The 14,155-nt window shown below is 40.9% G+C and overlaps 1 protein-coding gene across 1 annotated transcript in view; it reads right to left on the bottom strand.

The window, feature by feature from the left end:
• The window catches only part of Mrc1 (mannose receptor C-type 1), a 68,816-nt gene extending 55,109 nt beyond the window's left edge, over positions 1-13,707 (bottom strand). The window contains exons 1-2 of the mRNA XM_090318967.1: positions 13,404-13,707; positions 1,070-1,471 (exon numbers count right to left, since the gene is read on the bottom strand). Of these exons, the coding sequence (XP_090175093.1) occupies positions 1,070-1,471; positions 13,404-13,464 (463 nt within the window). The 5' untranslated portion in view covers positions 13,465-13,707. The remainder of the gene's footprint in view (positions 1-1,069; positions 1,472-13,403) is intronic.
• Positions 13,708-14,155: the final 448 nt, after the last annotated feature.

Raw genomic sequence — 14,155 nt, 5'->3', positions numbered from 1 at the left:
GTGAAATTGAAGATTGTGGTATTTAGCTGGCCTCTCAAAAGTTTTTAAATCTATATTTTGTTCTGTAAATACCCTGGAATAGGTTTTGTGTGAGCTTGACTTCAATTTCTATGCTCTCCTCCTCTCTGTTTTATACAGATAGAAGATAGAAAGATGACAAACTGCCTCCTTTCAAAGAACTCAATTCTTGCATTTGTTGTCACTGTGATAAGCTTGCTTTAGCCCATCTCAGCAGCCCCAGCAACAAAGTAATTTGGAAATAGGTATCTCTTGTTCCCAAGGCAGAAGTATGCTCTGACCTTGAGGTTGTTCTAGATAACATTTCACAATAACCAACTATCCAAACTTGAAATGGGTGATAGCATCAGTCATTCAAGAGACTAGCCTTTGTGAAAGGCTTCAAGTCTTCTTAATTTTCCATTTTCTTCTGCTCTGTTTCTGGGTAGCCAACAGGGAATGAAATTTGGCCATGATAAAAGAAGACTGAACACTCTCAATTTTGTTTGACCTTCAACAGCTCATGGAACCAACTGTGGACAAAATGATTCCCCCAAATTGCTGTCATTATGTAAGAGAGATAAATAAGTATGCTAGAATGTTAACTCACGAACTAATTCCTCAGCTTTCCTACCACAAGTCTCTACATACCCAAAGGTTGTTCAAATAAATCAAAAACATCCCCAAACCCCAATTGCCAAAAAATTTGCCAAAATTAGCTGATCTGAGCTGGTAAAGAATATTGTTCTCAGCATCCCTTCTCCAGAGATTATTTAATATCACAACTTTATAATGTTAAATAAGAACCAAAGAATCAAAAACATTAAGTGAAAGTTGCAACCCTTTGCTTAACAAATCCACACCTTAGAGAAGTTTCATGCTATGTTCTTAGCTATTAAAAATCAACTATTATTTAGGACTTTCTATTGCATTCATTCCCTAAGACACTTCTAGAGCACAGAATGGTGCTAAGCATAAAGAATGGAATCAGTCTTTCTTGCACAGGCCAAAAACTTGCTTATAATCCTGAATTACAACAAAGGCAGGAGAAATCTGACATGAAAGTTCTTACCTTCATAACCTCTGGAGCATAAGTCATCAGTGGTTCCATAAACCTTCCACCTGCTCCATAAGCCAGATCCCTTGTAGAGCATAATATTCTTCTCTTGTCTATTGCCATAGTTAAAATATAAATCTCCACCCTTGATCCCAAAAAGAGTGTCATTTTTGCACTCCCATTTCTGAAATTCACTCTTCGAGTCACAGGCATATAAATGGACGGCAACCCAATCGGTTTTTGACGGCACCCCCAGGCATAACTTGAAAGAGACACTCATAAGCTGGGAGTCAGACACCCATCGGAATTTTTGAGATTCAGAGTCCGGGTTGCAAATAGCAGTTTGGACAGAAGTGGGACTTATGGCTTCCACACAGCGCTTGTGATCTTCATTGTAGATCAAAAATTGCCTGATATCTGTTTAAAAGGGAGAAGACAAGAAAACAGGTTTCAATATGTCCACATAATAATGGCAGTGTCATAGGTCAAAAGTTCCATACTCCCTACATCTGACCAAAAAAAAAAAGCTTCATACTTTCCATTTCCCCAAAGATTAGTGACTCTAGGAAAAGAGTCCTTCCTGTCTTGAGAGGCTGCATTTCTCGCCTGTTGGTTCTGTATAACAGAGGGAGGGAATGGAAGAATGGGTGAACTGAGGGTCTGCCATAGTTAACTTCTCTGTCTACTGTGCTCAGTGTAAAGTTTTCATATATATATGTATATATGTATATATATTCTAGCCTTGAAGTGCCCCCAAATTGCAGTAAAGTAGTACAAAAAGGTACGAGAAGGGAATGATCAGAGTACAGTGACCAAAAGTGCAAATAGGCAGAACCCATTTCTGACCAGTGGGTGCATATATATGAGATCCTAGCTGAAAAGTAATAAAAGCAAAAGGGAATAGGGGCGTGGTTCAAGGGACGGAGTATTCACCTAATAGGCACAAGAACCTGAGTTTGACCCTTAGCACCACCAAAGAAGAGGGAGGTAAAAATAATATAACTATGACAAAAAAAGGTGCGGATAATTGAATACAGAATACGATTCTAGAAATGGACAACTCCCTACCCTTTTTGCGGTAGCTAGGCAAAACCTATATAGTTACCCTGCTGATATATCACCACAATAATTGCATGTGTTTCACCTACATATGATATTTTTAAATTAGAAAACATTCTTACTCTAGAGCAAATAAAATAAAGATAATTTTACCTTCATTTTGTGAACTATAAGGCTTCTGAAGTGCTCTTTGGCTAGCCCAGATTAACTAAATCTTTGCTAAATCTCTTGTTTTGTTTTCAGTATTCTAATAACAGAGAGCTGAAAGGTGTAGCACCTAACATCCCTATAATATGTCACCTTTTATTTATTGGTGTACTCAGCTCTTGTATAGCAGGTAAAAAATGTATTCTGTAATGATTTGTGGACTCTATTAAAGGAATAATAAGTCTGCTATTATCGGAGATGGTATTTTTTAAAGAATGTCTTTTAAAAGAACCATGATTTTAGACTTAGACTTTCGAATTAGTGATTTAAGCAAATGTGTGTAAATGGCTTTTGCTAACAGTCTGAAGTTGCTTGCTGGCAAAATGGGACTTCCTCTTGCAAAAATAAATAAATAAAAAGGAAAGAAAAATGGATCTGGTAAGCAGATTTTCTTTTACCCTTAAAGCCAAATTCAAACCAAGTGTTTTTTCTTCTTTTCTGTTTATTTCTAACAAACACACAAATAAAAAAATGACTTGAGGACTTTTAATTTTGTGATTGAGAATAAAGCCCATACCTTTTCTTTCTTTAATTTTATTTTATTGTCATGGCGATGTATAGAAGCGTTACAGTTACATTCATAAGGTAGTGGGTATATTACTTCTTGAACATCATTAAGCCTCCCCACATTTTTCTCTTCCTTTCTTACCCCACCCAGTCCCAAATTGTAAAGTGCATTTCCAACATATTGGCTTGTGAATATCACTGTCACATTGACTCACCCTTTTTCCTTTGTCTCACCATCTTATTTGTCCCCTTCCCTTTCCTAATTCAAATAAACAAATATGTATATATATATAATCTTGTTTTTCCCCCTTCTCTTCCTTAATTCAAATAAACAAATATATATACAGTATACCAGGTACCATCAGATAGAGCAATAACAGGGCATGAACCATAAGGGGGAAAGTCACCAAAAAGTAAAGAAATAACTTCACATAGTGCATTAAAAACAGCAACCACAAAGACAAACTTCTTGTTTCTATATCCTGGGGTTCATTTTGCTTAGCCTCATCCTATATGACCACATGCACATAACTTTTGAGCTATTGTGATCCTGCACTAGGAAAATCCTAGACACATACTAATTATTACAAATGAGAGAAACCATGGAGCCTATGTTTCTTTGGGTTTAGTAAAGCACAAACCTTTTCTAAGTTTCTCCTACTTTGATTAGTTCTTTCAAATAGAGTTGGCAGTATTGCACGTTCTATTTCTAATCATACCATCCTTCGCAATGAAAAAAGAATAAAAATGTTATAAGATTATCACTAGACTCATCCCTAGTTATAAATGACTTAACCCAAGCCAGGATCTGTTTGCTGCCCTCAATTTTTCAGTGAGGTTAGTATCATCTGTATATCAACCAGCAGGTCTTAAACCTTCTATTTAAAGCTTAAAATTAATATTGGCCTCAAAAGATTATTTTCTCCAACTCACATCTCTATCTGGTCTTCTCCACACTTCATCCACATGCCCTGCCTCTGTTTCACCTGCTTCAGATTACTGTCTGGGCTCCCCAGCGGGGCTTGAGATTCCATACAACTTGATCCAGAGCCTCTGCTCTGTTTCTATTTTGGAGTTGGCATCTATTGCCTGGACAGGCCACACCTGAGCAAGACTCCTCCCATTCTAGCTCAATTTCCCTCGCTTGACTTTGTTTTGTCATTGCCTCTGGCTTCCTGTGACAAAGTGAGTCCGATTCTGTTGTGCCAATAGTATTAAAATTCTAATAATAGGGTACTTGGCTCACCAGAAAGCACATAAAGTAGGAAAAGGAAATGATTTTTTTTCTTTTATTACTGTGATCACTTATTATACACAGCGCCAATTTAGTCAACTCCAGTCTAAAAAGCTAATACACTCTGAGAATTGTGTCATTTGGTGATTTTGGTGATTTCCTGTGGCCTCATGTTAATTTTACTTGAAATTTTTGCACAAAATATTTAATATAAAGCTATCCAATCTTTTCCCCAATGACATCACCACCCACACAGATCCATAAGACCAAAATGTAACCATCACCCTGGACTCTCATTTCCCTTCACTTAATACGGCAATACCAGAATTAGCCAAAATTATGCCACAAGCATTTTTACATGTCAGCTTGGTGCCATGATTGGGGTATCAATGCCAGTCTGCGTAGGTGATTTTAAAGATGAGCTTGTTAGCGGGCACAAATGGCTCGTACCTGTAATCCTAGCTACTCAGCAGGCTAAAATCTCAGGATCACAGACAGCAAAGTCTGTGAGACTTTTACTTCCAATTAACCACCAAACAAACAAACATGTGGAGATGTGGATCAAGCAATAGAGAATCAGGGAAAGCATCTGGGCTCTAAGTTCAAGCTTGTCATTTAATGGGAGTGAGCTTTATCCAGTCAGGTTGAGCCCTTAAGGGGGAAAATAAAAGGCTATGAGAAAAGAGAATTCCCTGAAGAGGGAACGCTGTCTCCAGGCTGCCTTGGGGCCCAGAGACTCTATGTTAAAGACTTGCATTCAGCATGATGCTCTGGCAAGGTGGTGGATCTTTTAGTGTGAGAAACTTTTTGTCATCCTTAGATCTCACTGGGCTCTGAGCTCAAAGGGGATGAAGAGATTCCTGCTCCTCTCTCTCTTCTTACTCCTACCATCTTTTGCTGTCTCACTACAGTTCCAGTCAATCATAGACTGAAACCTCCAAAATTATAAGCCCAATAAGCCTTTCCTCTTCATAAATTGATTGTCTCAATTATTCTGTTATGGTGACAGAGAGCTAAGATAGGCTTGAACTGGAATATGATATCTGAGTTTCCAGCTTGCCTTGTTGATTTCTGTAATATTCTCTCTCTCTCTCTCTCTCTCTCTCTCTCTCTCTCTCTCTCTCTCTCTCTCTCTCTCTCTCTCTCTCTCTCTCCCTCAGCCTCTCCATCTCCCTCTCTCTCTTTCCCTCTCTTTCTCTCTCCCTCATGCCCCACTCTCCTCCCCCCCCAATTCCACTGCAAACTACTACATACACCCCATTTATCTGGTATTGTTCAACTCTTCTCTCACCTAGAAATAGAATCATCACTGATGGTTAGACCTGATTTCTCAAGATTCTTTGAGGAGCTGGGTCTGACGTGTCACCTGACTCCTTCTTGCAGAAGGAGTCCTAAGCCACACAGAGAGCTCACCCACAGAGAGAACACACGTTTCTTTCTATACTTTAGGTTGCCCCAGAGTTGCAGCACATTCTGATGGAATGCTTACTGGATAATAAAATTCTTTTGTCTTCTGCCTTTGTGGAATTTGGGGTTGAGAGATGACTTTGTTTCTAACTAAAGTTTATTTCCCAACAATAGAAAACTTTACAGACTGGCACAGTCACTCCTAAAGAACACAGCCAGCTTCTGCATTTGAGCTCACTGGACAGGGGGCATGACCCAGCCCTGCAGCCCCTCAGCTCTCATTTCTGTTCACATTCGCCACTTTCCAACCAGACTGCCTTTCTGTTCCTTAAACATTCTAAGTCACCCCATGTTGGCAACTTCAGATCGGGAGTTCCTCCTTCTGAAGAAGCTCCATGAAGTCCCAGCTTCGTCATCCAGTCCTAGCAAGACAACCATCCTCACTCATCTTACTCTTCTATTTTCTAGAGAACATCTCTAACCATCTTCCGATAGATACTTTTATTTGCTTGCTTCTGTTGTGTCTGTATATTTCTAATAAAATGTGAAGTCCATGAGAAGAGAAGCACAAAAGTTTAGACAGCATCCAGGACCTGAGTTCAAGCCCTAGGACAGGTACATATACACACAAAAATTATTATTTCTCTCTTAATAAATATTTATGTTTATATATTTCCAATAGTATTAGATTATAATTTCTATTAATACTTACAAATATTAATATAATTAAATAGATATTAGACAAATGATTATTAAGTCAGAAACATTCTAACTAGTCATTCAGATAAATTTTCTTGACTTATAGATGCATAAGTATGGGACAACTTAATTTTAAATTATAAATCCATTATCAAGAAAATAATAACAATTATAATTTGAAAAGGGTACTTGAGAGTTTCTATTCTATACACACTTATCTATTCTTGTTTCCTTTACTTATCTTTTGGCATTGCAGGTTTGACATTCCCTTTGCCAGACAATGCAAGGAAATGGACTGTTATCACATGGGGGTGGTATATTCATACATTGCTCCCCTCCCCAAATTGTCGGTATGTATGTTCTTTGTCCTTAGAAGCATATGTAAGACCTTAACCTGAAGAAAGCATGTGGTTGTTTTATCTTGTTTTGTTTTGCTTTTTGGTTATAATTAAGCATACACATGTAACATAAGCACTCTTACTTTTTATTTTGGTAATACTAGGGTCCAAACTCAGGATTTTGCTCTTGGGAGGCAGGTGCCCTATCATTAGAGCCATACCCCCTGTCTATATTAATTATGCTTTTCTAACAGAAACACAGCAACCTTGAACAGCAAGGTCAACGGGATAGCTAGATTAGTTTCTATCTAGGATCTCCTGCATGGACTATAAGAGTATGTGAGCTTCCTTCCTTTCCTTCTTATTCACCACACATTGCAACACCTGAGAGTCTCCTTCACCTTTAGGATCTCATTTTTATATTTCAGCAAATATTTCTCAATCGTGGGCACTGTGTTAGTGACAATGTATCAAACTAGAGAGACAAGTTTCTGCCCACAGTTGAGCAACCAACACACAGTCTGTTGTGCTTATTGCAAGACAGAAATGATAAGGACCAACATATACTTGGACAAGAGCAAGTAATTTTAAATCACTGAAGTCTCTTGAGTACTTGTTTGTTAAATATGTCATTTGAAATATGATGTAAAAACCAATGTTAATAAATTCTTTAATAAAAAAGATCACTGAAGTCTATACCACGTGTCCACGTCTCACATTTATAATCCTAGTTATTCAAGAGGCTGAGATATAAGGATCACGGTTCAAAAGCCAGCCTAGGGAAGAAAAAGTCCATCAGACTCTTATCCACAATTAACTACCAAAAACCCAGAAATGACACTGTGGCTCAAAGTGGTAGATCACTACCTTTGTGCATAAAAAAAGTTCAGGGACAGCACCCAGGCTCTGAGTTCAAGCTTCAGGATTCACACACACACACACACACACACACACACACACACACACACACACACACTTGAAGTCTAAACATTCAGTAACCTTGACACTGATTTTAACTATGTCTTAGCAGTTAAAACTATTCCATTACCTACTAATAAGCAGTATAATGAAAGTATAAAAACTAGATATACGGGGATATAACAATGATGTGCTAAATTTTCTCATACACTTTTAGACTTTCTTCACTACTGACAGATAAAATACTGTTACTAAAATGTATTAAACATAACTTATGGAAGACAGAGACACTGAACAAGAGGAAGATAAGCAAATAATTTGTCGTGGGAGCTTCTAGAGTCTCTCTTATTTCTCTTTGGCCTTTGCCAAAGGCACACATACAAGCTTTACTCCCCAAATGCCACAGTATGTTTCATTGAAGGGATGTGTTCTGACCATCAGAGCCCTCTGTCTGCACGTGAGATGACCAGAAGGGACAAGAATAAATGGCCCCTCAGACTGGTCTCCCACCAGTGGCCCATGGGAATTGACACACTCCTAGTGCCTTGACCATTGGATAGGATTGTGCCAAGTCTCCAATCCCACACTGGCCCAGCACTCCCAAGCAAATCTGAGCTCTTGCCACCATGGTGACTGGTCTCTTAAGGCACTTGCCCCTCCTGTCTCACTTCTCCATTCCTCCTGCAGTGCTTTCCGAGATTGCCTCCCAATCAAACTATGTTTACTCAGATCAATACCATTGTTGTCACATGTCACCTTCTGGAAGAATCCAAACTAATACTGTGCACCCATGAGCCTCAGTAAATAAATGTAACATCTACAATGCACACTGCTCAGAAAATTAAGTGAAAAATATTTATCATGTATCTTCCATATTTATAAAAACAAAACCAAAACAAAACTCTTGTCTAGGTGGATATAAGGAATGAACCTTCAGCAATGTTGAGAAAAACAGTAATGGAACAACAAAAAGTTACTTTCATCTTTCATTCATTCATTCAATTGCCAGAGAACCTAGTCATTTATGCCCCTGCCTGGTCCATGTACGAAGAACATATATGAAGTCACGTAGATTCTGACATGGAGGAGAAAGGCGAGGCCAGAGAATTCTTTCAGTGTCTCTCCAACCTCCCTAAAAATAGGAATTTTTTGCCAAATGCCAGTGGCTCACGAGCTACTCAGGAGGCTGAAGTCTGAGGACCAATCAAAACCTTCAGGTAGGAAGTTGACTGTAATGGTCTTTCTTCCACACAGAGCCTTGCAAATGAGCTCATTCATCTGTGCCCTGTCAACATGGGTGTGACCAGAGTTTTCGAGGCACGTTCCTCTGAATCCCAGATACGTAATCTTGGTCAACCCTACTCTGGATTTCCATTTTCCCTTAAACAATGAGAAAGTAGTCAACCCTACTGATTGCCATAGGAAATTAAATGATCTAAATACAATGCTTTGAACAGTTCCTGAATCAAAAACCGTCTGATACATATTTGTTATTCTTATGAGTTTGGGGAAATCAGGTTTGAACACAGAGTGAAATGGTTCAGCCCAGGATAAAATTAGTGACAACTAACAGCTGACATGACAGCTTTGGAAGAGGGACAGAAGGAGGACAGGACAATGGCAATGGAGACAGTGTCCAGTTATGGAGACAGGAGACTTAGTAATCGATGGGGATGTTTGTGGGATGAGGTGAATCAGCTGACTTGCAATCATATTCTAGTTTCTCATTGATTAACTCTATTGCATTAAACTAAGCCTTCGAGGCTCAATGTCCTCATTTGCAAATTAGGCAAAGTAGCATACATTCTCTGATGCTTCTGAATGGTATGAGATAGATAGATAGATAGATAGATAGATAGATAGATAGATAGATAGATAGATAGATGATTATAGATGGATAGATAGATAGAACACTCATATCATGTTGTACCTGGTAAGCACTTGATAATAATGCCCACCCACCTTCCTTTGAAAAAAATCTAAAAAGGAAAAACAGATTTTTAACATACTGTTGTTGGGAACCACAATTACATTTTTTTTTCCTGGTCAATACACTACAGAGGATAGATTATTTCTCCTTCTAAGCCTCACAGTCACCTGGCTCATTCACTTCTGCAACCCATCTACTGTCACAGCCTGGTTTCTTATGTGGTAAAAAGAGAGAGAGAGAGAGAGAGAGAGAGAGAGAGAGAGAGAGAGAGAGAGAGAGAGAGAGAGAGAGAGAGAGAGAGAGAGAGAGAGAGGGAGAGAGAGGGAGAGAGAGGGAGGGAGAGAGAGATGCACACTGGTGCCTTATGCCTGGAATCCTAACTACTCAGAAGGCTGAAATCTGAGGATGGCAATTCCAAGACAGCCTAGGCAAGAAAGTTCATGAGACTTTATGTCCACTAAACTACTCAAAAACCTGGATGTAGCACTATGATTCAAAGTGGTAGAGTGCTAGCCTTGAACAAAAAAGCTCAGTGACAGTACCCAGGCCCTGAGTTAAAGTCCCATAACCAACAAAAAAAGAAAAAGTAGAGGTCGGAGTGGGGAGGGGCTGGCATCATGGTGCTCACCTGTCACCCTAGCTTCATAGAAAACATGGACAGGAAGATCACAGGCCTAGCGTTTCTATTGCTTTGAGACCCCATGTGCTATGTCTGGTATCTTCTCTCTCTCATCCAATCAGCGTTTTTTGTCATTGTTGTTTTGCAGTTTAGAGACAGTGTCTCAGTATGTTCACCAAGCTGTTCTGACTCCACGTTCTTTCTGCCTCTGCCTCTCAAACTTTGTGATTACAGGAATGTACTCTCAGCCCCTGATAGCGTTTGTTCTTACAGCAAGGACTCCAAGAGCAGATGAGAAAGTAAGAGCAGAGAGATTCTCCCCCTACTCTGCCTCTACCCAGAAGTGGTGAACTACCGGCTCTCCCGGAGCTTGTTTCTTCTCCTTTACGGACTGATGACACCACAGCAAATCAGTGCCAAGTTCCTTCCTGCTCAATAACTCATGACACGAAGGCTTCTGTCCCACACTCAGACTTCCTCATCAATCAGTCCTTGTTCTAGGCTTCTTTCTGCCCCTTCCTCTCCATCTCAAGAGTCTTAAAGGGCTCTCTGTTGTGCTCTGGAAACAGCCAGCAAGAGCCACTGCTGGCACCTTGTCCTGACTGTGCATTACCTGACATCTTGGTGCTAGTGAAGAAGAACCATGGTGGGAATGTTCATACCCTAGAAAATCAGTCAGTGCTACAAATCGAATTTGCTAGCAAAGGATGAGCCAAACCTCTGCGTTTCCCAGCTAACTTTCTGTTGTGGTCCAAGTTCATTGTCCACATGACTCCCACTAGGTCTCTACTGTGATACAAACTCCAGTAAGGCCTGAATGTTGGTGAAGTGGCTGAAGAAAAAGACATGAAGAGCCAGGGCATCCGCTGTTAACAGCCCTGATCTATTCAGGAACCACTGACTTCAACCCTCAGAGCACCCAGCTCTACCTGGGCGGCATGCTACTTGGAGACAGATGAAAAGGTTCATGTGTGAAAAGAGATAAGTCACTAGAAAGGAAGGGGACTACCCTGTGGGCTTCATCATAGGTAGGAAGCCAGGAAAGAGCCCCTAAAATCCACATTTCTATAGTCTGCTACCAAAAAGCATGTGTCCTGCTTTTAACCACACTGCTACTTGAGCCAAGCAAAGATAAAAGAAAATTACAGACTCTTGGGTCAAGCAGAAATTTCTGGAAGAAACCTTCTTATTTCCATTTATTTATTTCTTTTTGTTTTCTTGCTCTGTATTTCCTAAGAGTGTGGGCACATCTTCAGGCCCTCCTTCTCGCTCAGTAGCGGCGCTCAAAAAGAGGAAGTCATTAGTCAGCGTGAGGCATCCTGCTGTCTAATTCCTAGGAAAAGGGACAAGCAGTTTTTGCTCAAGAGCCTAAGTCAGTTGAAGAGCTCTGTTTGCATGACCTAAGATGTGACTCAGTGGCCACAAGTGACCTCTGAAAAAGTGTGATTTGAGACACTGTGAAAGTGCACAATACACACCCAACTGAAAGAGGGAGCCTGGAGAATTGATAGGGAAAAAATAACTCACTAAATTTAAGAGTGGTCAAACTTTGAGGAATAATACTTGGAAAGTGTTGGGTTCAAAAGGCCGTATTAATAAAAATCAAGGGGCCAGGAGTTTGGCCTAGTGGTAGAGTGCTTGTCTAGCATGCATAAAGACCTGGGTTCGATTCCTCAATACCATATACACAGAAAACCTGGAGGTGGTGCTGTGGCTCAAGTGGTAGAACTCTAGCCTTGAGAAAGCCAAGGACAGTGCTCAGGTGCTCAGGCCCTGAGTTCAAACACCAGGACTGGAAAAATAAAATAAATAAAAATCAAATCACCCATATGTACATTTAGATGATCATGTTAAGTATAGATATGATTATATAGAGAAATACTTTAAATACAGACATTGAATATATGTCTAATATGGAGATGATGGAGAGAAATGAGAGAGAGACAGAGTGAGCAGGGGAGAGAGAAATTCAGTTCTGGGAATCCGACCTCATTGCATGGGAGACCAGTGCTCTATCATTCAACTGTATCTTCCTCTTTCTAGTTATTTTTAAGGTGACTACATTATTTGGTGCAGGCTTTGTAAACAGCCTTGGATTTTTCATGATGGGAGGACATGTGAGCACACCACTCCAGTTGAGAAAGCACAGCCCTTGGAGTCTCCTGAACGAATTGCTACCTTTGGGAACTTGAAGACCATGTAGGTCCTCTTACCTATGACAAAGACCTTGGAAAAGGATGGAGATTGGGACTTGCAATCTTGGGTGCAAAGACTAGGAAATTTCTCCTGAGAGAAATGCTTTTGGAGTCAAGACTATGCTCAAAACATCTCCTAGAATCCGTCTTCAGCATTCTCAAGCTTGGAAAAAAAATAGAATCTCCTTGTAAACAGTTGATTAGGAGTATGCAGAGGGAGAGGCCTGTTTTGAATCACTGCACTCTGTTTTCCACACATACAACTCACTGAATTCTCTCACTGTTGGGACAGGAAATATCACTCTCCCCATCAGATAGAACCGGAAACTAAAGCACAAAGATAGAAGCCCCTTGTCCAAGGTCAAACAGCTAGCAAGTGATAGAGGCTGGAACAAACCAAGCTGCATTTACTTTTGTTTTGGAAACTAGTACTTAATGCTGACTAAGGAGTTAGCCTTTTCTGTGGTCAAATACTTTTCCCCGCTCCAAGAGAATTTGCTTTCTAGGCACACAGTAGGACCAGCAACACACACTGTGCCTCACCAATATCAGTAGGTCGACAGAATCGAGGAGAAAAGCAGCATCAAAATAAGTTTAAAAAAATTTCTTGTCCATCTTGAAATTGAACTGGGAATGGAAATTCTCTAAGCTAAAACAAAACATTAAGCAGACTGGGTCCAGAAAAATAGGAAGACAACCTGTAAGAGTGTCTTTGCAAATTTGAAAACTTCTGAATCTGATCCTCATGAATCAACACTCATCTTCAGGCAAGAACGGATTATTTAAAACAGGATAAATCCACTTGTTGAGACCCTCGAGCTTTTTGGCTACTGAAAAGGTTGAACTCACAGGCAATACAAATTATGACTGAAAAATCGCAGAGTGGGAAAAAAAAATCAATGCAGAAATTGCCTTTGAGAAGATGAGAGGTTGAGTCCAAACTCCTTCCTCCTCTAACCAGAAACACACAGAGGGTATTTGGTTAGGGGTCAGAAATACTGAATACTGAACAGGCCACCCTGAACCCACCATGGACAGTAGAGCGTGTGGACCAGTCATCAGGCGACTACTGAACAGTCAACCCCCTCTCCAGCTCCTGCCTCCCAATCTGGCCACCAGGTGCTGCCTCCTCCACTGAGTATAGACAGAACTCTAATAACATCAGCCAAAGAAGAAGGGATGCTACAGCACCCCGGAGCAAAAGAACCCTCCACAAACCCCCCAGAACAGACTTACCCAATGGTTGAACAGCAACGGGGATGGCAGTGACAAAAGCCAGTAACAGGTACAGCTGCATGGCCCGCAGAGTCTCCTAATTTGCTGATGGAGAGGAAGTAGGGGGAAGAGAAACAAACCAGCCAGGACTCCTAGTGTCCCTTTGCATAGCCCAGGTTCTCAGAGAGGCCCTGCTGAAAAGCAGCGTAGAGGAATCTCTCCCTTTTAAAGGGCTCCTGGATTTAGGAAAACCCTCCAATAAGGAGATATCCTGTCACATGAGGGTGGTTAGCGAAACAGGAATTCAACGTTACAAACTTTGCTTTGTAAGCTAACTTCTGAGAAGAGCAGGCACAGGGGAAGGGGAGAGAGGCACACGTGTGGGAGAGAGCTGAGGACGGGGGAGGAGAGGCCAGGGCAGGCCTGAGGAGACCAGCCAGGCCTGTGGGAGGGTGGGAGGGTGGAGGGGACACCCCCGGGCTTCTGGCCTAGCTGGGCCTGCTGGGTTGAGGCTGGGTGGGGCAATAGCTTGCAAGCTACCTACCTGGGCAGGAAAGCTGGGGTTCCTCTGTGGAGTCAAAGGTCTCTCTGCAGACCAAAGCAGAAACTAAAATGGCAAAGTCTCATGGTGGAAATGTTCACTGAAGGATTGAGACTGATGGATCTGTCTCTGTAGTTGATTTCTCCACACACACCCGCGCCTTGAAAGCTGAAAACAACCACGTTTCACCCTAGAGGTTTGTTCCTCCAGCTCAAAGGCAGCTAAATCTAAG

Source organism: Megascapheus bottae, chromosome 26 (genome assembly GCF_031878675.1).
Source record: "Megascapheus bottae isolate mThoBot1 chromosome 26, mThoBot2.hap1, whole genome shotgun sequence".
Taxonomy (NCBI): domain Eukaryota; kingdom Metazoa; phylum Chordata; class Mammalia; order Rodentia; family Geomyidae; genus Megascapheus; species Megascapheus bottae.
Note: the sequence above shows the minus strand (reverse complement) of the source record. Positions and strands in the feature narration are given on the sequence as shown.